This window comes from Xiphophorus maculatus, chromosome 18 (genome assembly GCF_002775205.1).
Source record: "Xiphophorus maculatus strain JP 163 A chromosome 18, X_maculatus-5.0-male, whole genome shotgun sequence".
Lineage (NCBI taxonomy): Eukaryota > Metazoa > Chordata > Actinopteri > Cyprinodontiformes > Poeciliidae > Xiphophorus > Xiphophorus maculatus.
In genome coordinates, this window is record NC_036460.1 from 4,137,313 (window position 1) to 4,163,034 (window position 25,722).

At 37.0% G+C, this 25,722-nt stretch overlaps 1 protein-coding gene across 4 annotated transcripts in view; it reads left to right on the plus strand.

The window, feature by feature from the left end:
- The window catches only part of LOC102228858 (MAP/microtubule affinity-regulating kinase 4-like), a 59,949-nt gene that overhangs the window by 11,153 nt on the left and 23,074 nt on the right, over nucleotides 1-25,722 (plus strand). For all 4 annotated transcript variants that reach the window (XM_023350680.1, XM_023350681.1, XM_023350682.1 and 1 more), the window contains exons 2-10: nucleotides 8,632-8,829; nucleotides 10,133-10,186; nucleotides 21,773-21,821; nucleotides 21,898-21,963; nucleotides 22,631-22,701; nucleotides 23,428-23,484; nucleotides 24,078-24,314; nucleotides 24,395-24,514; nucleotides 25,588-25,687. In XM_023350680.1, coding sequence (XP_023206448.1) covers nucleotides 8,632-8,829; nucleotides 10,133-10,186; nucleotides 21,773-21,821; nucleotides 21,898-21,963; nucleotides 22,631-22,701; nucleotides 23,428-23,484; nucleotides 24,078-24,314; nucleotides 24,395-24,514; nucleotides 25,588-25,687 — 952 coding nt within the window. The remainder of the gene's footprint in view (nucleotides 1-8,631; nucleotides 8,830-10,132; nucleotides 10,187-21,772; nucleotides 21,822-21,897; nucleotides 21,964-22,630; nucleotides 22,702-23,427; nucleotides 23,485-24,077; nucleotides 24,315-24,394; nucleotides 24,515-25,587; nucleotides 25,688-25,722) is intronic.

Below are 25,722 nucleotides of genomic sequence, written 5' to 3' on the forward strand. Positions count from 1 at the left end.
TCCAGTAACATGTAATCAAAAGTAGATGATGATTATTTCAATAAGTAACTCGTCATGATTAATCTGATTAATCGTTTAACCCTAGTACAGTTTTGGATTAACTACTGTATTGAATATGTTGTTGTTTTCAGCAAACTGCCTTTTCTGATTCACACACTCCAGTTGAAGATTAATCGATTGCTGAATTAGTTGACAGTTATTTTGATAATTAATTCATCATGATTAATCTGATTAATCGTTTCAGCCCTAGTCCAGTTCTTTCAGCAAACGGCCTTTTTGAGTCTCTGTACTCCAGTTATCGATTAATAAATTGCTAAATTCAAATTTGTTGAATTAGTAAATGAATTGACAATTATTTCCATTAATCATTTCATTCCTAGGTGCATTAGCACACGCCTGTGCATTAGCACAGGTAGGAGACGTGTCTGAAACATGTTCGATACTCTTGATCTAGAACATAAATTATTGTCTGCAGGATTCATACGTGCAGCCTGTGGATGCATCCGACTGAAAACTCAGGATTAAACACATTTTTGTCTCTTAAAAACTCTCTGAGGAAAAAAACCCAACAACCCATATTTAGGGAAACAAATCAATTACAGCGAGAGAGGAGAAATCCATCTGTGTTGAAAGGAGCGAACTCCGGCCCAGCCAAGAAATGACTCAGCATTTAATCCGCTGCTGCTGGTCCAAACAGAATAAATGTGACCACTTACTCAGCTAAGGCGGATCATCGCAGTGCGCTGGAGAACGATATGCCGAGTAACGTGGCGCGGCTCCAGGTTGCTGCATGCTTGCAGCTACACGTTATCCAGTTACATTTGCATTAACTGGACCTGTGGCTGGAAGTGATGGGGAAACTGGTGCCATTGGGGCATGTTAGTATTAAGATATGCAACAACAGTATGATGCCATTACCAATTAGCACCAGAATGACGACTTTTGAGAACAATGATAAATTATGCAAATGGAAATTATTGAGCTCATTTTAATTTATCATGCGATTAACTGATTCTCCGGCTCTCTGCATTCTCCGGTGTTTATGAGAAACTTTTGTTTTTAAGAAAATGAAACGTTTGTGGCGTTCAGTAGTTCTTAAGTAGCTTTGTTTGCTGCTCGGAAGGTGAGTAGCTCCAGCAGAAACAAGCGTCTGCCTGGTTCCCCTGGGGACATAATCTGTGTCAGAGAAAAACCGCTTTGCAGCCAAACGGGTCTGACCCGGATTAAAGCTTTGATTCCCAGGAATTTGAATCGTTGGCAGAAGCCAAACATGTCTGTCAGCTGCTCTGATGCTTCAGCTGCTTTCAGTGAAAACAGAGGGACTCATCATTGTTTCTAATGATGTGTACTTTCTGCGTGGTTGGGAGGATTTCTGTCACTCATTTCCACTGAAAGAGAAATCAATTGAAGCCTTTTACTTTTTTTTATTATTCAATAACCATGGGCAAGTTTGAGAGTTGCAGGGCAAACTTTAATTTACAATCACTTTCCTTTTTAACCCCTTCATGGGAAGGCAACTTTTGGAGAAATCTGCTTGAAAATGCAATGCCTATAATGAATTGTATTGTAGAATACAAGGTTTATATGAAAGACTTTGGTATCAAAATAAATGTAGGACTCCAGAGAGTACTCTAGAGGTCTAAAAATCTGCACTAATATTACTGAGGGAACATGTTACTCAGCAGAGCTGTGCCAAAAAATCAACTCTAAGAATCGCAATATAAAATGTCTCAAAATTGATATTAAAGAATAAAACAAATTTGCTGCATGTCAACCTCCATTATTTAAAATTTACAGGAGATTCTGACGTTGCCACGCAGCTGGTTGTGGAACATAAACATGCGCAAGAAGCAAGACAATAAAGAGGAAACTAGAAAAATACATACATAGCTAAATAACTTCTATTTTACTGTCATTCCTGCACTTTATATTTTATATTTATATTTACATTTATATTTTATATTGTATTTTATGTTATTCTGGAGTAACCTCATAACATTGGAACCTCAAACACTGTTCTGAGCCGTATGCAACGAAATTTCGTTCTGTATACACCCTGTGCATGCAAAATGACAATAAAGTCAGTCTAAGTCTAAATGAAAGAGAGACATTCAACCAGCTCCATCTTCATTGCAGAGAAACATTTGGACTCTTTGACTTTTACTGAATTCTTTGGAGAGCGAAGGTGTCAGATGAAGATTGAGCACTTCAGGAACACCACGGATCCGCCGAACCCAGAAGTTTACATCTGTGTTTCATGCAGAAATGCTGTCAGGCAGCAGTGTTGACATTTCACTTAAGTTAAAGTGGTCTGCTTCCACTGTCTGGTTTTTACAATGTATCATCCAGCAAATATTGTAATGACAGGCCTAAACATGGGCCCAAAAATCAAATTTTAACCGTGAGCTAGTCAAAGACTAGTCTAACCCCTAGATCGTGATGCTTCTAGCTGTGCCACTTGGCTAGCGTCTTCGTTAGCTTGGAATGAAGCTAACGGCTGATCTAGCTTCATTTCAATGTGTCCAACAGACTGATTATGGGCTAACGTTGCTCCATAATGATTGCACAAGATAGCAGGTTTTCTAAAGAAAACTTCTTGATTGTTATCTTTGGCTTTTTAAAAAATTATGATCTCTGGCTATCTGTACTGGATGCAGCTGCTCTCTCCAAAGCACGCTGATTTATGCTTCAGAGCGCTTTGTGTGTTGATTTTCGCCCTTTTTATGTTTATTTTACCCATTTTCCTACAACTGAGTACGGTGGATCTGCAGTTTTTTTCCCTTCCATTAAATCTTGACCAGCGATCAGCCCTCAGCTCACCGCCATCAGACCTGTCTGTCAGAGATACCGGCTGGTTTTTTCTGCAGCCGTCTCTTCCTCGTGTTGTTCTACCAGGAAGGAGCGTCGCAATGCAGCATGTGACACGGCTGCTGTCATCGCTGTGACATCTCCGTTTCCAGGACCAGATCTGACGTTTCTGAAACTTCCCCTCTGCTCTCGTCACACAGAAAGATCCTGAACCCTGCAGGATACATTTCCAGATTCCTGCAGAGATGCTCAGGAAGCCTCTGTTAGAGGGAAGCTTTTGAGAACTTTAAAAAAACATTTTGCAAACAACAACTTTACTAGAAAGACGACGATACATAGAAACCATTGTGGAAATGCTGATTGCTGTAGAAATACCAGAGATCTGAAAACTATTAATTTTGTTTTTATTTTCTTGCTAAATGTGCAATTTCTCTCTTAAAATCTTTGGTATTTTCTGTTGAAACCCGAAACAACTCAACTATTTATTCATCAGTACTTAATATTAATGCACTGAGTGACATGTTTTGAGTCTGTGAGCTGCTGGACAGGAAGCGGAAGCTGCCACCATGTATATTTTTAAGAGTTTGAGGACGGAGGATTGCACCACACCTCTGCAGGCCACTGACATCACACATCCTGTCTTTGCTCAATACTCTCAAATCAATTCACGCACTACTTGCGTAGCTGCTGTACATTCAGATCGCCTCCATCAGGGTGTGGGCTAGTGCTTGAAAACTTGTTTGTGCTCGTCACAGGTAGCGTCCTTAAATAGCATTGCAGTTCCTGCAGATAAGCGTAGAAAAACAGATTTGCATTTCTTTGGCTGCAGTGACCTGAGTAGTTGTTTATGAGTCGGACTGCAAAAGAGGAAATGATGTAATAATCATCACACATTCTTAAAGTTATTTGAAGCTGATAGTTCATATCAACAATGGAAACCTGAGTCGATTCCTGAGTTTCCCTTCATCCTGTTGTATTCAGTTTCACGCTCACACAGACAGCAGAGAGCTTCGCAACACATGCAGGTCTGCATTCCACAACAATGCAGCTGCATATTTGAGTTGATGGCTTTTGTTAGGCAGGATGACTTTGAAAGGAATGTTATGTAATTTGTTGCTAACAAAGACGACAGAAACCTGATTCTGTGTTTTAATAAACTGAAATATTTAATCTCCTCTATTAAGGCTGGACAATAAATCAATAACAGTTTATATCGCGATAGAATATTCATTGAACTCCGATCCACAACCGCACAGCATTCTGGGGGTTGTAGGCAGAGGACTATTTCACTTAAATAACAAAACATTTTTCCGATACTGTAAGCGAAATGTTGGATCTTTTCTTTTTTTTCCCTTCTGATTTAGGATCAAGCTTAGAGTTCAAAAGTTCAGAGAAGAAGAAGAGGCGGGGCTGGCCTTCTGTCAACAACTCACTTTTATTGTTGTTGAAATGACGTGTGGATGTTTTTCCACCGTCACACAGGAATTTCACTAAACCCTGATGTGGAGCCGCGGTCACTGTTACCCCTCTGACAAGTTTAACTAAACTTCTAATGGTTTAGATGACAGGTTTTTACAGGAAACTTGACTATTAAAGGCAAACTGTTTTGCTTACTTGTACAGGTTGGGATAGGTCTATGGCACATGTGTCAAATTCGAGGCACGGGGGCCAAATCTGGCCCACCGTAGCGTTTAATGTGGTCCTCAAGACTCCAAGTTACATTAATAATTCCCTCCAGTTTTTCCACACAAACAGATCCCCACATTTTTTTCAGATTTTTTCTAAAAATTGTCCAAAAACATTGGTTTTAACTAAGACTGCTGCCTCAGGCTTACTTAATGTCACGTTATAGTCTGTAACCAATATAGTGATTAATAAAAAGTCACATATCATCAGACATTAGTGCAAATATAATAAAAATTACTCACAAATATTTCCAAATTGGCGTCACAAAATCTGTGATATTTATTACAAAAAACAAAACAAAAAAAGAATCACAAAATCCTGGATCATTGTGAAAAGATGTTCAATATTTAACTAAAAAAAGAGACGCTTATTGAGTGCTCAAACAAAAAGCTATTTAATGATATTTTAGCAGTTTTATGGGTTTTATCAATAAATTCTGGCACAACCGGCCCTTTAAGAACATTCAGATTTTTGATATGGCCCAAAATGAAAATGAGTTTGACGCCCCTGTTCTATGGGCAAAATAAAACATGCTCATTAAATTTTTTGCACAAAATGATTCTTAAATAACGAGTTTTCAGTCTGCTCAGTTGAACTCCGTTCAGAAGGAGCTGCTTTAGGGCTCTGTCACTTTAAATGAGCTTCTGCTGGCCACGCCCCACAACTCAACGTTCACACGCGCTCTTAAAAATAGATGCAAAAACATGCGCAATTGTTCAACCGTACATCTTTGAAAAGGAGAAGTGGAGCCTCCTGCACAACCAGCAAAATTGCAGTGAGTGGTTTCTGAGTGACAAGTCAACAAGAAAACGTCTGCCTCTTCTAGCAGGCATTGTACAGCTGGTTTAACAGCAGTTAAACCAGCTGACCAAACGTTCTGGAGCTCAGCTTGGGTTGCTGGGTAACGGTGTCGTGAATGTTGATTGAAACTTAATATTTGGGAGGCTTTTGAAACGGCTCATTTTCTAAAATAGATCAACTTATTGCTAAAAAGAAAAAAACAGCTGGGTGGCGTTTTTTTTTCTTTAAAAAAAAATATGTTGGGCTGTTTTTAGAAGCAGTTTAAACCCGAATGGAAGTAGAAAAACATGCAAAATGTGATATTAGCATAATGGAAAATTAAATTAATTAAAAATGTATTTTTAAAATAAAAAAATATAATAAATAAAAAAGTAAAATAATAAATAAAACAGCAATAATTTATCTTTAAAATAGTAATCATTACGTTATTTGCTGTCTCAACTCTTCCCATCAGCTCCCGCCAGCGCCGGCAGGGTGATGTGATCGCTCAGTTTCCAAGGTCAAGGTGTGCAGCAGCAGCAGCTTTGCTGAATGTGCAAATCGCATCCGAACAGCAACCTCCACCTCCACCTCCACCCAAACACTTAGCGCCATCCATCTTCTGAACCGAGCGTCCTATCACATTTATAATGATTACTGGGGGGGTTATCCCACAGGCTCACACTCTAATTCGTTTTCTGACTCAGTTCTCCGTCCTCTGAGATGTCGGACCACACCTCCAAGTGAAGAAATTGTATGTTAATCAGAAGGAGTGAATCGATGGAGCCCCGAATTTATGGGAGTTTGCTGAAAATGAAGATAGCAGCTGGAGACAAAAGAAAGGGCGTGTCTGGGCAGAGAAAAGGAGAATGGAGGGAAAGGATGAAAATTGATTTGTCTGGGGGATGGGAAGAGCCAGGGCAGAAAAGGAGAGGGGGGCAGAGGGTAAGGAGGGGTGAAAATGAAGGTGCCTGCTGGATAATATAGACAAAGAACAAAGGCAATCAGTCTCCACATTTCTAATAGTTGTCCTAACAAACACTTTCACTTGCCTAAAGTTTCCCCTGGTCAGTAATTTCCAACATGTTCACTTCAATTTATATAGTTTAACAAGGCTGGTAAATCTGCAGAATAATAAGAATGGTAATATAGAAACAGATTGTCACATTTAACACAGAGTGGATCACAATAACCGGGTAAGACGCAAAAATATTTGGCTCAGAACTGCAAGTATTAAAATGAAGCAATTATTTAGAATATGGAGGACAAATACTGCCAAAATAGGGGATAAATGTATAAATAAATGTTTAAATGTTGCATCCAAATAATAGTAAGATATTTCCTAACTCATTTGATTACACAGTGTGACATAATTTAATACTTAAGTGTTAATATACAACTATCAGTATTTAATCTCCTTTTTGTTTCTTCATTTGTTAATATTCTGTATTTACTCTTTGCTATTTTTTTATCTACTGTCACATTTTATTTCATTATTTTTTTTGCTTAATAGATTTTGTATTCCGTATTTATCAAAACAAAAAAATTTTACTGTAATTTTTTTATTATGCATTAATTTTCTGTAATATTTTCTCTTTGCAGTTTTTTTTATTTTCCTTATGTTATATTTTAAATCTTTGAAAGAATAAAGAAGAAAAGAAAAATGGGGAGGGAATGGAGAAAATGTATTTCTACATTTATTGCCAATTTCGGCAGAATCTGTCCTCCATAGATTTTGGACTAGAAAAACCTCCAACATTTTTTTTATTGTCCTCATGTTTTCTTCTTCTAATTTTTTAGAAGAAATAAAGATGAAAGGAGGAATGGGGAGGGAACGAATAAATTAAATTAATGTGTTCATATCCAATTTCGGCAGAATCTGTCCTCTGTAGATTTTAGTCTAGAAAAACCTTCAACATTGAGACGTGAAGGATCTAAAAATAGTGACGCTGCTTGGAAGGAAACTGTAAATCACAATCTGTCAGTGGCCTGAAGTGTTTTATCTGTCAGGAAGTGGCTGAATGAAATACCATCACTTTGTCATTCCTGTTTGTGAAAGTGATCCGTTCAAACGCCAATAATGGCAGAAGTGTAAAATGTCCTGGTTTACTCAACACATGACCTTTCTGCTTAATTGTTTCAGTAATTATCAGAGACTCTGGTGCTTCCTTTAAGTTTTCACTTCCTTGTTAGTCATGTCGTCCCACATCCTACATTTCAGTTCATTTTCTCCTTTCTTGTTTTGTTGCAGATAAAAGCAGGTTTTTTTTAACCCTTTTAAAAATAATTATTAATGTTACTTCTTGCGATTTAAACTGCATAGGAAGGGGATGTCCCCGGTTTCAACAAGAATTAGAGCTTTGTTTGGTGCGTGTTTTTGAGTCGATCGGCATCATCCGGCTGAATGTTGGTGACCTTGCAGCAAGTCATGAATGTGAAGAATGTCAACTATGAACGATCACATGAGATGCACCAAGGTGACCCGGTTACAGTTGGTTCTGGAACCACATGACTGCAGAACCAGAGTCTCGAGGTCTTTGACGGTTCTGGTAAAGTGATGCGGTCACGTATAACCAGGGATCTTTGGCTGCAACCGAGACAAATCAGAAAATTGGACTCTAAAAATGTCTGCTTGCTTGGTTTTAACGTGAAACTCAGCAAAGTTACATCCATCATATTCATTGCTGTAGATTAATCATTTCAGATTTTGTTTAAATAAATTACTGAGTGGCTCAGCACCACCATACATTAAAGATCTGCTGTTGTCATAGCAACCTTCCAGACCTCTCAGGTCTTCTGGTTCTGGTTCTGGTTCTGCTCTGCGTCTAGCTTCTAGCGTTTAGCTTCTATGCACCACAAATCTGGAACAAACGTCCAGAAAACTGCAAAACAGTCGAAACACTGAGTTCCTAAAAGTCCAGCTGTTTAGAGTTAATTTTGAAACATTATAACTGAAATATTGATCAACATTTTGACTTGTAATGATGCCAATTGGTTAAATGTGATGTTTTTTTAATTTTTTATATACACAATATTTTTTTTATTGATCTACAAAGTAATTAACCAGATAATAGAACAAATAGAAGCAATAGAAATTAAATAACCAAACAGAAATAACAAACACAAACCAACGTGTAGCTATAGATTAAAAAAAGGATGCGTTCAAAACAAAAACAAAACACAGAACATAGTCAGTTGGTGTCACAACAAAAATGAAATTGATTAACATGATGTCTGTCACAACTTTGTTTTTCTGTGTTTTGATGATGTAAAGCACTTTTAACTGCGTTGTTGCTGAAATGTGCTATACAAAACTTGATTGATTGATTGATTGGCTGATTCCCCCTCTTGCCGCAGCATGCCTCGCTGTCGGCCAGCCGCTCGGATAAAGGTACCGGCTGGTCGAGCCGCTCGCTCGGCGCCCGCTGTCGAAACTCCATCGCCCTGTGTTCGGACGAGCTGCCGCACATCGGGAACTACCGACTGCTGAAAACCATCGGCAAGGGCAACTTCGCCAAAGTCAAGCTGGCCCGCCACATACTGACCGGCAGAGAGGTGAGCCAAACGGGAACTCGAAAGAAAGCTTTCTTTATTGCTCTGGAGGAAGCTGTGAATTGGTTGGAAGCATTTTAGCCCTGCAGCAGAATTTGCACTCTTTGAACAGGCGAGTCGCCTTTGAACAGACGTCTTTCTTCTCATAAAACCCGCTGACCTACATCGGTTGAACCGACACCTTGAGGCTCAGGAAGCTCCACACGGCTTGATCATGTGAAAAGCTGCAGTTTTCCACCCAAATAAAGCAGAAGTCAGTCACATAGTCACAGTTTACAGCCGAGGGCCTGATGTTGTCTTGAACCTCTGATTCAGGGCTACTGGAGTTATTTTTGTTGATTGCAGCTTTTAGCGTCATAAACGTGCTGTAAAACAGTACGTGTTGAACTTTGTCCTCTTTTTATTATTTTGCTTGAGTACTGAATAAGGTAATCTCTTAATGTATAATTCGGGAACTTAATTTTATATCAGAGTTTAAAAATGTAATCATAAATCCACCAAACTGTGGGAACCACAATCATTTATAAATTATGTTGAATGTTTTTGTCTGCAGGTGCATGTCAGTAAACCAGAAAATCACAGAAAAGTTCATTTTATTTCAGAAATTAAATTCAGAAGTGAAACTCGCTGTGAATATGTATAAATTACACAAAAAGTGACGTATTTAGATGTTTATTTTGAATAATATGGTGTACAGCGGATTAAATTTGAGTCTCTCAGAAAACATATATTTAGCTCCAAAATAAACATTTAGTTTGAGGCTAAATACTGTATATAGCTTCAAAATAAATATTTATTTAGAAAGTAAATATATAGCTTCAAACTAGATATTTAGCTTGAAGCTAAACACTTAGCTGCTAAATAAATATTTGCTGGCTAAACATTTAGCCTACAAATATTTAGTTTGCAAGCAAAATGTTTAGTTTTAAGCTAAATATATAGCTTCAAAATAAATATTTATTTAGCAAGCTAAATATGTAGGTTGAAATTAAATATGTAGTTTGAAGCTACATATTTAATTTGAAGCTAAATATTTAGTTTGGAGTTAAAAATTAAGCTAACTAAAAATTCCGTTCCCACTTTGGCTTTTCATTGTGTTGATAACCTTTTAGTGTTTGTTGACATTTGGGATTAAAAAATTAAAAATATTAAAAAAGTCACATTATTGACACAATTTAAGAAAAGCAACATTTATGCAAAACTGGGTTGATTAAAAAGATTTAACAAACACGACAATTAAGTACACATTTTAAGAATGTTACGCATTTTCTCTGCTTGGTTTTTACACTCTGTCACTGTTTTCCAGGTTGCCATAAAGATCATCGATAAAACCCAACTTAACCCAACCAGCCTGCAGAAGGTGAGTGAAACTAACTAACCTTCACTGTGATGCTGTTCGTGAAAAAACCTCGGAGATTACCGATGTTTTTTAACATTGCCCGACATTAACCTTGAAATTGTTGCACTTGTCGACTGACCTGCCTTTTTTCGACCGGACATATTTTTCAACAATACATAAGAGAACGTTGTTGCTACGGCAACGCATTCTTTCAGGCATTTTGATTGGTCAAAGCACAGGAAGCGTTAAGGAAACTGTTGGGCTAATTCAAACGCGAGGAAATATAATTTCTTAACATTTTCAATCATGTTCAGATGTTTCATTATATTTTCTCTTAATTATTTCATGATTCTTAATCATTTTCAGTCATTTCTGATCATTTTTGTCAGTTCATTATATATTTATAAGCAGAGTTGAAAAAAATTTTATTTTATTTTTTTTAAGTATTCCAACAGATCACGTTAGCAATACTTGCAAAAAAGATACTAATTGTACAATTAGTCTAAATCTAATACTTCAATTTTTCCAAAGCATCAAATTGTAAATTATACAACTTAAGTAGATTAAAAAGCTTAAAATCACTGTTTAGTCCACAGAGTCAGTGATCCGCTGGCAGAAAGTCCCTGAGCAGAGTGAGCTGGATGAAGCTTGATGTGTCCCACGCGTTGATTCCTCATTTAATCCAGAATAATGTGTTCATCGTGCCATCAGCTTCCCGCTCTGCCGCGTCAGATCCACGCTGTCGGAAAACGAGTCCATTCAGTGTGCAGCATTTCAGACAATGATGCAGTTTAAACATTTAACTCAAGTCTCCAGCTGAACTATTTGCACTAAAATCAGTTAAAATACCTTTAAGTGTTGGTTCAAGTAGATTTTCTCTAACACAATAATCAGATATAAAGTTGTTCTCCCTTTCTGTAATCCTGATTTCATCCGTCTCTGTTCACTGGGAAGTTTTTTTTTATTTGTTATTTGGCGTGAAATTACACCAAATCACAAATTAGCTTGCAGTTATTAGCTTGCAGTTTAGCTTATAAGTGGAAATAAAGGCTTAATTTCTGCTACCAATCAGGAATTAAACAGGAAATGCTGCTCCAGCACAGCCTTGTGTTAAGCTCAACAAACTTGTTGGATTCAGACATTTTCAAACTTCTAGTGATTGTTTCTAATCTGTAGTTTTGTACGTAAACTTTGGAAGAAAGATCAAATATTTTTTAAAAAAAGTTAGTAGCTTTGTTTTATTTGAAACAGAATAAACATGACTATTATATAAAAAGTAATTAATAGGATTACATTGAAGAATAGAAATAAAGTTTATTGCCCCTCAATGGGGAAATTCAGATGAAAAATTTAGGGCTGAAATGATTAATCGTGATTAATCAATTATTGAAATTTAAACTAATTTAGTAAATCGATTAATCACTAACTGGCTGTTTTTCTTTAGTAGACTCAGAAGAAGGCAATTTTCCAGAACAACACTCCTAGAGCAATAATTAAGCCAAATATGTACAAATATACATTTTGAATTTGAGATTAAAAAAAATAAAAAACCTTCCTTGCCTGTAAACCTGATCTACTTAAAACTCCTTAATTGGCACTTTTAGCTCCACCTGGTTCAAATTATGTAAAAATCCTATTTAGCACCTTTTGCTCTCCAATTATTAACCGATTAATCCAAAAAATAATAAATTAATCAACAAATGATCAAGCGTACTCTAAAGGAATGCTATGTTATTGCATTTTAGGCAATAAATTGTCTATTTTCTCATTAAAAAAGGAATTATTTGCATCTTTCAATGAATTTATAATATTTTATTTTAAAAAGGTGTAAGTAGTTAAATGTAAAATCTGCAGAATGTGCCAATTTTTTGATCAGATTAATCATCTGAATAATCGATTAATCGTTCAAACAATCAAATAGTAAAATAGTTGATTGTTGCAGGTATATCAAAACAATAAAAACAGAAAGTAGGAATAGTAAACGGTAGAGTAAGGGCAAATTTACAGCAAAATAAAAACATACAACTATTAAAAAGACCGTACTTAAGACCATTTCTCTAGTTAGCCGCTGATCCAGATTAATCTAAATCTTAGTCTTAAATGTGACACCAAACTCCCATTTGACTTTTCCACACTTTTATTATCTGACTTCTGACTCTTTTAAATTGATTTCTGATGCCGGTTAAGGACTAGAAAACATTTTTTCAGGATTTCAAAGTGAATCTGTTGGGCCTTGAAGCAGCTGTGTTTGTTTGTTGCAATGAAAGCGCCTCTTTTCAGCTGTCCAAGTGTTTAAAGGCTCTTCTTTGAAGTGCTGTAAAGGATTTGTACGTTTTGTGTTCTCAGTGTTGTGTATTCATACATTAAGGCCACGAAGCGGCTCAGTGTGTCTGCGCAACGCCACTATCAGTTGTTCTCTCAGTCCGCTGAAACGAACGGGGCTAAAGGCTCGACGTAATGAGTCTGTGCATGCTTGTCTACTGACATTTAGGCTAATCTTTTAACTACATGTGCTGCATTCATGATTAATGAGCTTAAGTCCTTCGCTGTCTGAACTTTGTCCGTTTGGTTTGCACTTGTTTGAATCTGAGTCTGTTGGCTGAAAATGGTCTTAATAAGACAAAATCAAGATGCACCCTCCCATGTTTATATATTATTTTATAGCTTTTGCGGTTTCCTGCACAGATTTATTTAAAAAGTCAAAGCGTCACGTAGAAGACATGGTTGCTGTTTGTAGTCTTGTTTAATGTCCGCATTGTAAACCTCATGCTTTGAAATCTTGGTAACTTCCAACTAGACCTGTCGCAATAAACAATAAATCAGTTAACTGCATGATAAATTAAAACAAACTCAGTCATTTTAATTTCCATTTGAATGATTTATCGTTTTCTCTTTTCTATAGGAAATATACGTGTTTTTGAACTTCACTAGCCACCGTAGCTGGGAATTTCGGAAAAATTAGCCCTTCGCTGTTGCAAATTCTACTACAAGGGCTGAAACGATTAATCGGATTCATTGTGATTAATCGATTACTAAATTACTTGATGATTATTTAAATAACCAATTAATTGTCAACTATTTTATACAGACTCAAAAAAGGCAGTTTGAACATAGGAACATAATATTCAGAGCAGTAATTAAGACGAAATTGTACAAAAAATATATACATTTTGTATTTAAGATGAAAAGAGGTTTTAGCTTCGCCCAGTTTAAATCATGGAAAACTAAAAAACTCTTATTAATCACCTTTGCTATCCAATTATTCAGTTAATCAAAAAATAATCACTAGGTCAGTTCTATATTGAACTAATGTTAAGGTCTGAACTTTTCACATGTTGATGTTGGATGGATTATTTTAGTTGCAGATGTATCTTTTGCTACAAATGATCAAGCGTTCACTAAAGGAATGCTGTTATTGCATTTCAGGTGTGATGATGTGTTTTTATTTCAAAAAGTAATTGAATTATGTGTTCATTTGCTATTTTAAATGGATTATTAATATTTTTTTAAAGTAAACTTAGGTGGTTAAATGAAAAATCTGTAGAATATTAATCAATTAATCATCAGAATAACTGATCGATTACTAAAATAATTAGTTGCAGCCTTTAGATCATTGCCAGGCAGGGTGTAGCTTTTATGGAGAAAACAAAAACTAAGAGAAAACATAAAGTTATGAGTTGAAATAACAGCAAATAATGCAAATAGGAGAGTAGTAGAAGAAGAAATTGAGCTCCAGCAGCCTGGAGTTCACAGGGAAGCTAGAGCAGGGGAAATATGATCGCTTTTTAATTTTTAGATGTTCTTTAATTTGGAGTCACTAACCCAGTAAAAATATTAAACCGCAGAAACTCCTGTTGGGACAAAATATCTGTTATTTTTCAAGCTCATACATGACTTTCAATTTATTACATCTTCTGGGAGTCTGTGTCAGATCTAAAGTAACTTGAATCAATGTCAACAAAATCGTCCCAATCGGGACATTTTTAGTTTATTTTCAAATGTTTGCCATTTGTTCCTGTTTGAGTTTTAGGAACAGTTCTCACAGTCTAAATAAGCATCTCTTTGTTCTTTAGCAGCCCTGCTGACTAAATGTTAGCCTCGAAGTTTGTTTTACCTTCACCTTTACTGCACAAACACATTCATCTCTGGAAGAATCACAGTCAACCCATTGATAACTTCTTATCTGGTAAATAAAGCGTTCAGGAGAGACTGTGACTGAACTGACGGCACAAAATTGTCTCTGCTTTTAATTACGTTCTGTGTTTCTACCTCACTGTCATCGTTTTACACAAACAGCCATTTATTGACATATATTACCTCTAGCATATGGTGATAATATCACACAAGGGAAGAAAAATGATACCAATTTGTGTTTATTTATGAGACTCATCAGCGTCAGTTCCGTTTATTTTGGAGCAATGAATGTTTTTATTTCTGCGATTTGTGAATGGCTGCATGAGAACATATTTCTATTTTCTATAAAAACTTAGAAAAGCTGTAAAATATTAACTCAAATGTACTTCTAATTGACTTAATGTGGAGACTTAATGAGTTCGGTGTGTATTTCCCAACGCTGAGTTTTCTCAGCCACACGTTTCAGGGCCGTTGAGTTGCAGAGTAAATCCTATTTCCACTAAATAAGATTATAGGATCTTAGTAAATGGGAAAACATTGAAAGAAGTTTAGTTTTCCATCAATAATCTTGGATTTCAGTGCTGCCTAAGTTGCACAGATTTAAATATTACTGGTAATGTTGCTTTCTCCAGGTTGAGAAGAGCTTAACGGTGCTGATTGTTGTTGTTGTTGCCATATTTACGAATAGGCCCGTCGCAATAAATCATTTAATTGCATGATAAATTAAAACAAACTCAATAATTTCCTTTTTCTTGGTTTCTCTTTTTTCTCTTTTCTCTCTTTCTACCAAAAATAATTTTGTTTGTAGAGACTTTATTCTTTACTTGGTTGGTTGTTTCTGTTGTTTTATTTATTTATTTAATATGTTTAAAATGTCTTCAAGTTCAAGTTTTAAATGTTCGTTAGAATTTCATGTTTATTGACATCTGAGAATGTGTTTTTGCATTATTATTATTATTACTATTACTTGAAAAATAGTCTCAAAATAACAATATTATCGTTTATCGCAATAAATTCTGGGACAATTTATCATCCAGCAAAGTTTGTTATTATGACAGGCCTGTTGACCAATATAATTTTTGTGTCGATATTAAAAGCTGGTCCACCACTGATTTTCAAAAATACTATTGCGGTTGTGGTCGATAACTGATATTTAATGCTAATGTTACATTACATGAAATTATGATGAGTGCCATCATCAGAATCATAAATAGTCATCAAATCTGTTGGTTAATCCATTTACTAAGGTCCAAAAGAAATTCTAAACAGGTGGATTTTTAGCCTTGATTTAAACTAACTTAGTTTTTCAATTGTTTTGCAGTTTTCTGGAAGTTTGTTCCAGATTTGTGGTGCGTAGAAGCTGAATGCTGCAAGATGCAAGATGAGAATTATCATTGGTTGCTAATATTAGCTTAGTTTTACTTATTGGACCAATACTGATACGTTAAAAAAATGACTAAATTTGGCCAATATTGATGTCAGTTTTGTGTCTGTTTTCTTTTTTTTTCCCAGACGTATGAAGTTTCACTCTTGTTTTTATTTTGTCAGTGTCACTCAGCCACTCCTTTCCTTCACCGCTCCACTCTTCCCTTCCTTTTTTTTTACATTTTGTTTATGAACTCTGTTTTTACAGTAGTTTTATGTCCTGCTTTCTTCCCAGACATTTTGTTGCCACAGGAGCTCCACTGTAATCACAGCTGTAAGCTTTGTTGTTCAGAGCGCCAAAGTTCACTCCACAAAAATGCGAAGCGGCTTTGGGAGCCGAGGGACTGTCGAGCTGCGGTCTCGGACTGTGTCTGTGCTCCTGACGCTGCACATTGTCAGTGATGTTGAAATGCTGTGTTGGGAAATGTCCCAGAGCGACACATTCGTTGTTATTACAGGCTACATTGAGTAAACAATAATGCAGATTTTTTTCTACCAAATTAACGTCATTCTCTGCTTAAAGGTTCTTTAGAATTGGTGTCGTTTAACATGTGGTCCAAAGGAGAAAATTGAGTTTGAGAAAATTCTATATTTTCATGAATTTCTTCCTGCTTCCAATTTCTATAAAAACTTAATGACAAATCTGGAATTTGGTTTGTTTTCTGTCTGTGGTGCTGCAGCATGGTTAGCATTCAGATGCTAATTTAGGCTAACGCCAATTAGCATAATTTGGACACAACAATAGTGAATAATCAAAACGATTTTTGTGGAAATTAACCCAGTGGGCAAAGAGTAGCGGCTTTGATATATCGGTGTTGTTAATGGAGATCGCTTGTGCATCAGTTTTACGGTCGTACCAGAAACAATAATATAAAGGTTCCGACTTGGGACTTTATGTAAACAATAATAAATTAATGAGTGTGGTAAAAAGAAAAAAATGTATTAATTCCCTTTGTCACTTAATGCTGATTGCAACTTTGCATGTGCTAGAGCCAGTTGACTCCAGTCAATTATTAATTGATTAATAAAATAGTTGTTTAGTTTAATCATTGATTAATCATTGATTAATCCGATTAATTGGTTCAGCTTTAGTCAGTAATTAGAAACATTAAAAGGAACAACTGTTGGTTTTTTGGGTTCCTGCATGTTTTTGTCTTATATCTTAAATCTTTGTGGCTATAAAGGGATCGTGTTTCCACTCTGTATGTTGCTGGATAATCTGGGAGACCTTGGTGAGAATCCTGGTGTTCCTCTGAGATCAGAAGAGTTTTACAGGCAGCCATTTATCTTTGCATTCGTGCACACAAGTGAAGTGTGTGTGTGTGCAGAGTTTAGGCCGCTATTTAATGCCGTGGAAGTGTGTTTTGTCCCTTGCCCAGGCCCCTTCAGCCAGGAGCTAAATTCCAGACGAGCGAACAAAGGAGGCGGTCGTGTAGGGGATGGGGGGAGGTTTGGGGCACAGAGGCAGGGACCCAAGAAAGACGAGATATAGAGCAGAACCAGAAACCAGGAGCTCCGTTTGTCAGTGTTAGGCCTAATAAACACAGAGCAACACACCCTCTCCGGTGTCTTTTTATGTACTTGTAATGCCATTGTGCAGCATATCTTTCCTTTGTGAGTGTCTAGGCATAACAATATTGTTCTTGCTTGACTCTTTGTTGTTCCTGTTCCAGTTTGAAAAGGAATAATTGGACAATAAAGACACACGACTGCTGACAAAGCACAAGAGGAAGGTTTTCCCACAAGCTCATCTTCAAAGTAGCGCACAGACAGCAGGAAAGCAGGAGGAGGCCTCGGTTTTTCTCCTCTGCTTTGTATTTCTCTCTTGTTCAGGTATAAAAGATGCATCAGGATTTTAATTATGCGGGCAGCATAAGACCAGATTAACCTTCAGGACTCCAGTTCCTGCAGAGCTATGAATGACAAGAAGGACATGTTCATATTCTACAGTTATTCTGACAAATTTTAATAACATCTTTTGATTAAATTGATACTAATTTATACAAGCCTACCACGATATAACCATTTCTTATCAGTCGATATCAATGATTATTGATTAGTTAGTTGTTTTAAATATATGAAATACAGCCATACAACTAATGTGAGCTTTCCTGTCTTATCGATGATTTTTAAAATTCTTACAAGACACAGTGACAAAACCTTAAACTGCTGCTGTGCAAGTTACTCAGCAAGTTGTTGCTAGGTAACCGAATTTGGGGAACTTGAACCTGCTTGTTACTCACTCGCTCTTTGGTTGCTAGGTAACCAAAGAGCGAGTTTGTTGATGACACTTTCATTAATATTCAGTGAATTTTCTATATACTGAACATATAGATGTGTTATCTATTGATATTGATTATGTCTATTGCGATATATATTGTCACTGATTTATTTTCCAGGTCCATTGAAAAAAGCAAAGTGAGGAATTTGAAAACAGAAAAAATTGATTCACCAATTTTAAATTGGTTATCCCAGCATCTTCCTCAGGTTTCTTCCTCTTCTGAAAATATCATCTCATCTTAAAATTCATCCAGCAATTAAATTCAACGAGAAAATTACCCAACACTTAGCTAAGTCGTGTTGTAAACAACTAAAAAATCCATTCAGCTGAACCTTTCTTGGGTTCCTTTCTTTTGCCTTTTCTCTTCCTCTACTTTAAACTGTCGTAGTTTTACTTCACTCAGCGCAACGCACAGTAGCGAGCTTCACAGCCAGACAGGCAGGAGTCAGAAATGTTTTCCTTTTTTTTTGTAAATAAAGAACATTTTAATGTTTCATGATATTTTTATTAATTTCAAACTGTGATTATGGTTAGTATAAGTGCACAAATGTGGGCTATATATATGTATTTCATATGACTTGCATTGTTTTAGCATTTGTTTGATGTAATTCTGAAGGTGTGGCACTTTTATTTTGTAGTGGCGCTGCTCCACCGTCCAAACATGTAGAGGAAACATTATGATTATAAATGAGGAAGTTTATTTCTAGAGATAAACAGTATCAGGATTTCTAGACCTGTGCCGCTCATGATGGCACAGATCACGAGCGGCATGATTATGATCTGTGTTTTGTTGTTTATTTCTCTTCATTTATATCTAAGAGAAAATAATTTAAAATGTCTGATGCACCGCTCACACATTTTGGAGGTTTTTAAAACTTTTTCTAGACTTTCGGTCATAATTTACGTTGAGTCGTTGCACGTTTGGACAATTATTCCCTTTCTTTCTGGATGCTTGGCAGATTTTTGCTCTTACTTTTATACTTTTGGACTGTTGTGATGGGTAACCATGGCAACAATGTATTATTTTTTACAACTGGCAGCAGCTGATTAGCATCTCAAAAGCTCAAATTAAACCTGAATTGCAATCAGAGAAGTTGAAAAGGAGACTTAATGGACACAGCGAGAGAAGGAGGAAGTCAAAACCATTGCTTTTATTAATTATTTCCGATCATACCCCCTACTCTAGTGTCTCTCAGCCCAAATTTCTAACCATATGGTCAGATATTTAAAAAGAAGCAGCAGAAGCACAGGAGGACTGATTTTAAGGAAAAACAGTAAATGGTCCTAGTCCTGAATGAGGCATTCGAAAGCAGCGTTTCCCCCCACACATTACTTTCTCACAGCAGCATGAGCCGAACATTGATTGGATCAATACCAGTGAGTCAACAGTTTCCTGGCTGCTTGCTAAGCTTCCGAGTTCTGCGTCGGAAACCATTCCCGGTTCCTAATTTCACCCCTAGATCTCCTCCGAGTCTTTAAGCAGCGACCCACAGATTAGATTTCACACCTAATGGACGGAGAATGTGAGAATAAAGAAGTGAAAACGCAGCAGAGGTAAACGAGTGGAGAGGAAGAGGGGTGATAGCGGAGCGATCCCAGTCGATGATTCTTCTTAAAGCTCACGAGCAGCTGATGCACCGTGCACTTAATTCAATTACACTCGTTCCCTGTGGACGTGGGTCTGTGTTTACAGCGGCGACCCATATCAATCTAAAGGCTCTCAGAAGAAAAACGGCCGGAGAATGGAGAGACGACGCAATAAACGTGTGGAGGAGGAGAGTTTCATCTCTCATTCTGGGCTTTTGTTGTAACCAAAATAACACCTGACCTCCTTTAAGTCAGCTATTCATCCATCTATCCATCCATCCATCCATTCATCTGTCCTTCCTTCCTTCCATCCTTCCTTCCTGTAAAATCAGCAGAGCTTCATCCAATGTTTAGTGTCACTTGGAAAGGAAGCTTAAAGAAAGGTAAGCTCTCTGGACGTGATGTTAGCAAAGATAGCTGTACAGAGACTCATATGTTGCATCTGCGGTGAAAAATAGTTGCCACTCATGTGCTGAATTATTGTGTTGAGGTGTTGACTGAGGTGTTGCATATATGGGACAACATTGTGGCCAAAGTCTACAATATAGTGATGTGACATTCACGAACGATCCGGTTCTTCTGGACGGATCTTTACTAAGTCCTATAGGACTGAAGCCTCACTGAGAGCCGTTCTTTGTTCTTGTGATGCTCTGCGTACACTGCACTCGCTATTATTATTTTATTTAATGAAAATATATATAGATTTATTTAATTTGCAAATAAATAAAACAAGAACGTAAGAATGCAGAGCATGCTCGTTGCTCTTTGATTGTTTTCGTCACCTGTCATGGTGGCAGACAGAGTGAGAACCGTCACGGTCCTTCTGCTTGGCTACTTCTTGCTTTGCGCCTTGGACAGTGTTCATAGTAGAGCGTTGTTTACCGTTAATACATTGTCTTAATTGCTATGTCCAATGGTGCAGACAGTTGTGGTTTCTGACATGGGCGATATGGGGAACCGCCCAGGGCGTTATGTTTCAGGGATGGCAGGAGACCTCCGCAGATTGTGGCACAGAGATGGAAGCAAAGCAGAATGAAGAAGAGTTTGAATTGCTAATAATATTGGATAAATGTATTTCAGCTCTAAGTATTTAATATGTAGGTGGTTTATGGGAATGTGGATCTTTCAGATCAATTTGAGAAGCAATTTTGATAGGTACATGTTCATGTAGCGCGGGGCGCTGGTCTCAGATTAGGTGATCTTGACTACAACTCTGCTACGTGGCTCCTTGGTTGCATGTCCTCCTCCATCCACCTTCTTTCCATCCCCTTTCTGTTGGATTTCTTTCAAAATAAATGCCTTTAGTGGCAAAAGAAAAGAAGTGAAGTTCATGCTATGTTAGGACAAGAGATGAGATGTTTCCATCCCTGAAATTATGATGCACAGAATCACATATCTAGGTCTAAACTATGTTACAGAGAGTGAATAAAAACATGCTTTATCTGTGGCAATGTTCATTAAAATTGTACATTTCTGATGTGTTAAAATTAAATACGATAGGTAAACTTAATGATATTGTATTGGTGATTAGGTAATGCATTCAGCAAGCACTTTTACTTTTAATACTTAAGTATTTTTAAAAGCCAGTACTTTTTTACTTTTACTCAAGTAAAAATGTTAATGTGGTACTTTTACTTTTACTAGAGTACATTTTTGTCTGTGCATTTGTACTTTTACTAAAGTAAATTTTTTGAGTACTTTTGCCACCACTGCTTCACTGCTTTGTATTCTTGTTTGTTGTGTTTACTATAAATCACAATATTTTTTACAAGTAAATAAAAAAATAAACTCCTAAATTGTGAAATATGATAGTAGAGGGGGAAACTACAGCCCTAGATTTTGACTGGTGGTCTGCCAGTTTGATTCCCGGTCAAACTGCCCTTGGGCAAGACACACCCCTGATGATGTCATCAACCTTTGAGTGCGTACTATAGAGGAAAACGGCTGCGTATGCAGAGTAAGAGGGGATGAATCAGTGTCAGGGTTGTTTTATTGATCAGGAAGCAGCAAATAAACGCATCTGGTTTGATTAAAGTGAAACAAAACCTGCAGAGAAATTAGTTAGTTTAGACTTTCTGATGTTTTCTTTTACAATTTGATAATAAAATAAGCATTTCACAGTAACCTTTTTGTTATTTAAGGTTTTGTTGTTTATTAATGGTTTCTTGTTTTCCTTTCAGCTGTTTCGAGAGGTACGCATCATGAAAACCCTGAACCATCCCAACATAGGTGGGTTTCTCTTCCTAAACCGATTCCGTTTCCATGGCGACAGTGGTCTTAACCTCTCGTCCTCTTGGTGTTGCAGTCCAGCTTTTCGAGGTGATTGAGACGGAGAAGACTCTTTACCTCGTCATGGAGTACGCCAGCGGAGGTGAGCGGACGCTCCACCAACACCGCAGTCGCCAGCTATTGAATTCTGCCCTTTAGATTGATCACTTCTCGGCTCTAAAGTCCAATTTGCTAATTAATTGAAGCCGGAAACTCAATTTTCATTAGAGAAAACTCGCCTGTGGGAATAGAATAATGGCCTTGCTGTTATATTTTCCCTGTTATCTTTTGTTTTGCTGATTGGTGATTGGTGAACTGCTAAAGCTGCACCGGCCTGGTTTAGGAGCCTTGTTGTTCTTTGAAAATGCTTTAATTTCATTTGCAAGCTTTGGAAATTGTTTGATTTCTGTACAAAGTCCTTGATACTTAAAAGATAGATTGATAGATTAAAAGCCTGAATTTGGAAGACGATATCTACAGTTGAAACTACATATTTAAAGATGATAATATATATATTTCTCAGTCTTTCTGATGTTAAATAAGACCAAATGTTTCTTAGGTTAGTCAGAATTACTACAATTATTTCTGTTTGCTAAATGCAAACAATAATTTATATTTTAAAAAAGTCGCAGATATTTAACAAGAGATTCACCTGGCAAAAACCAGATTACATTTGTCTTAATTTGCCAAACCCTAGAATTGAATGAGAGTGCACTTTCTTTTTTCTCCACAATGACAGTTTGAATGTTTTGTTTTTTATTTTTCTGCAGGCGAAGTGTTCGACTACCTCGTGGCTCATGGCAGAATGAAAGAGAAAGAGGCCAGAGCCAAATTCAGACAGGTCAGTTAAACAGCAAACCATGGTCTGCATCTGTTTCCTGGCTGGTAACGGAAGAGCTAAACTCTGCATTTCAATGTTCCTGATGCAGAAAGACAAAAAAAAAAATCTGTTTTCTCCATTTATAAGTCTGAATAACAGAAGATTCAGTGTGGAAAGGTTTTTGATTTTTGCAGACTTTGTTCCTTATTCAGCTCCATGTCTTTGAGGATGGAAGGCCTCCTTACCATCACCCTAATCTTTAGCTCTGATCAGATTTAAGTCGGGACTTTTGACTTAGTAATACTAACATTACTACTTCCTATCAAAATAATAAACCATTACTATAGTTTTTTTGATTTGGAAATTTTTAAACTCCAAATTTGTTGATGTTTTATATTAAAATTATGAGAATGTTTTAAGTCAGAATCAGTTATATTAGCAAAGTTTCTGCAAACAAGTAAGAAATTTTACTTTGGCTCCACTTTGCTCTCAATGAAGACATTTAAAAGAGAAATATATTTTAAAAATATTTGACTTTTTTTTCTTTCTTGGAAACTTTTATTTTCTTTAAATCAACTGAAGAGTCCAGGAAAATTATATTTTGAACTGGAAAATCTGCAGCAATCCTGTGATATTGAACTAAAATCTAAACTGGAGCTTATTGGTTTTACTTTAATTGTTTTGAAGTTACGTTTTATTGATTTATTAGTGCCAAATGAGCCTCTTGTTTTCTCTGCTTCTCCTCAGATTGTTTCTGCTGTTCACTACTGTCACCAGAAGAATATTGTTCACAGAGACTTGAAGGTCAGTTTAATGTCTTTCGTGATATTTTAGCTTATGTGTGATGGTAATTGGGATTTTTATATATATATATATATTTTTACTTGCTACGTTGGTCATAGTCAATATGACTGCCTCAGCCTTACTTGACACTAAGTAAGGCTGGTGTCTTACTTGGTGCAAAATTAGAGAAATTTTGAAACTTGGTGTCATCAAGTAAGGCTGAGGCAGCAGAAGTAAGAAATAATTCCTGCAGGAAATTGAAATTTTGCATTAAACTCATAACTATACATTAGTTTGAAAAAGATCAGCAATTTGTTGATTTTGTGTTCATTTCTGAGACTGTGGAATTGTAAAAAACTGGAGAGACTGATTGCTGTAATCTGGCATTATACAGATAAAAGCTGCTTTAATTTGACTGATAGAATAATATTTAGGCACGCAGCTGTTTCCTTGAAGGCTTTATTTATGTGTCTCTCTAGAGTCTAGAGGGCCACGTAAAGCGTTATGATGGGCCAGATTTGGCCCCCTGGCCTTCAGTTTGACACATGTTCTCTAAGTTAGCTGAAGCTGAGAAAGTGACTATTGGGACGTTCCGTCTCTGTTGTGTCCTGCAGGCGGAGAACCTGCTGCTCGACGCCGACTCCAACATTAAAATCGCCGACTTCGGCTTCAGCAACGAGTTCACTGAAGGCAACAAGCTGGACACCTTCTGCGGGTCGCCGCCGTACGCCGCGCCGGAGCTTTTCCAGGGGAAGAAGTACGACGGCCCAGAGGTGGACATCTGGAGCCTGGGTGTTATCCTGTACACGCTGGTCAGCGGGTCGCTGCCGTTCGACGGCCAGAACCTAAAGGTACGCCCAAACTTTATCTGAATCTAGAGGATAAACATCTAAATTCATGGAGTCTCATATGTTTGCGTTTTTATGCTCAGGAACTGCGGGAGCGGGTTTTACGAGGGAAGTACCGCGTTCCCTTCTACATGTCCACAGACTGTGAGGGAATCCTGCGCCGCTTCCTGGTCCTGAACCCCGCCAAGCGCTGCTCCCTGGAGGTAAACAGGAAACTTTGATCAACCAATCAAGTTTATTTGAACTGCAACTAGGCAGTTCAAAGTGCTTTACATCATAAAAGCATAAAAGTGCAAAGTCATAGAACAAACACACAGTCAACAACTGAAGCATCACAATCAATCAATCAATTGATCCAGTCAGCAGGAAGAGAGAGGGGTGTACATACTTTAGCTTCCTGTAACTAATTTTTATTATGGGCCATCTCAATCTCGTAATCTGTTGATGACAATGACAAATAAATATTATCTTATCTTATCTTTCAACATCATTAATGTTCTCAAAGGGCAGCATTATTTAATATTTACGGCTGTCGACATTAACGCGTCAGAGCATGCAATTAATACAAAAATGTTAACATGTTAAAATTACATAATGCAGATTAATTGAACTACTTATTTTGCCCAAAGAGCCTCTCTCCAGACCAAGGTTAGATAGTTCGCAGCAGCGCGTTATGGACAAGGAACAGCAGTGGAAGATGAAAGTTTTCCTCAACAAAAGTTGAAAAGTTTTACTATATTTGAGCTTATGTATAACAGTAGTTGTGACTTTCTTTCTTACTATGTTGATCAGTCAATATGACTGCCTCAGCCTTTCTTGACATCAAGTAAGGTTGAGGCAGCAGAAGTAAGAAATACTGCCATCTGCAGGTTGGAGTTAGTCATATGAACCCAGCATCTCTGCTGTCGTTCAATAGGAAATGAATGAAGAGTTTCTAAATTGAAGTTTAAAACAAAATGGCTTCCTTTAAACCTTCCTGAATATAAACACCTGGAAAACTGAGAATCTTCAGACATGTTTAGTTTGAGACAATAAAAGATTTTATGAAGGGCAACCCAGAACTATAAAATAAAATGTATCTGAACAAGTTTGCTACTACTTGTACATGTTTAGTGGAGTAAATTTCCCTTAGTTGCTGTTTGGTACTGGGAGGCAACATTACCTGCTTTCTGCTACAAAAAACAGATAATTGGTTGAATTTTAATTGATTGGAGTGGCGTAGAAGGAGGGGCTTAATCTTTTTTAGTAAAACCCTTTTTCTCTGTCTGGCCATCAGCAAATAATGAAAGATAAGTGGATAAATGTTGGTTACGAAGGCGCCGAGCTGAAGCCCCACGTTGAGCCTGAGGAGGACTTCAGTGACAGCGGCCTCATCGGTGAGTTTTACTTCTACTAGCCTTGGTGTCGCAAG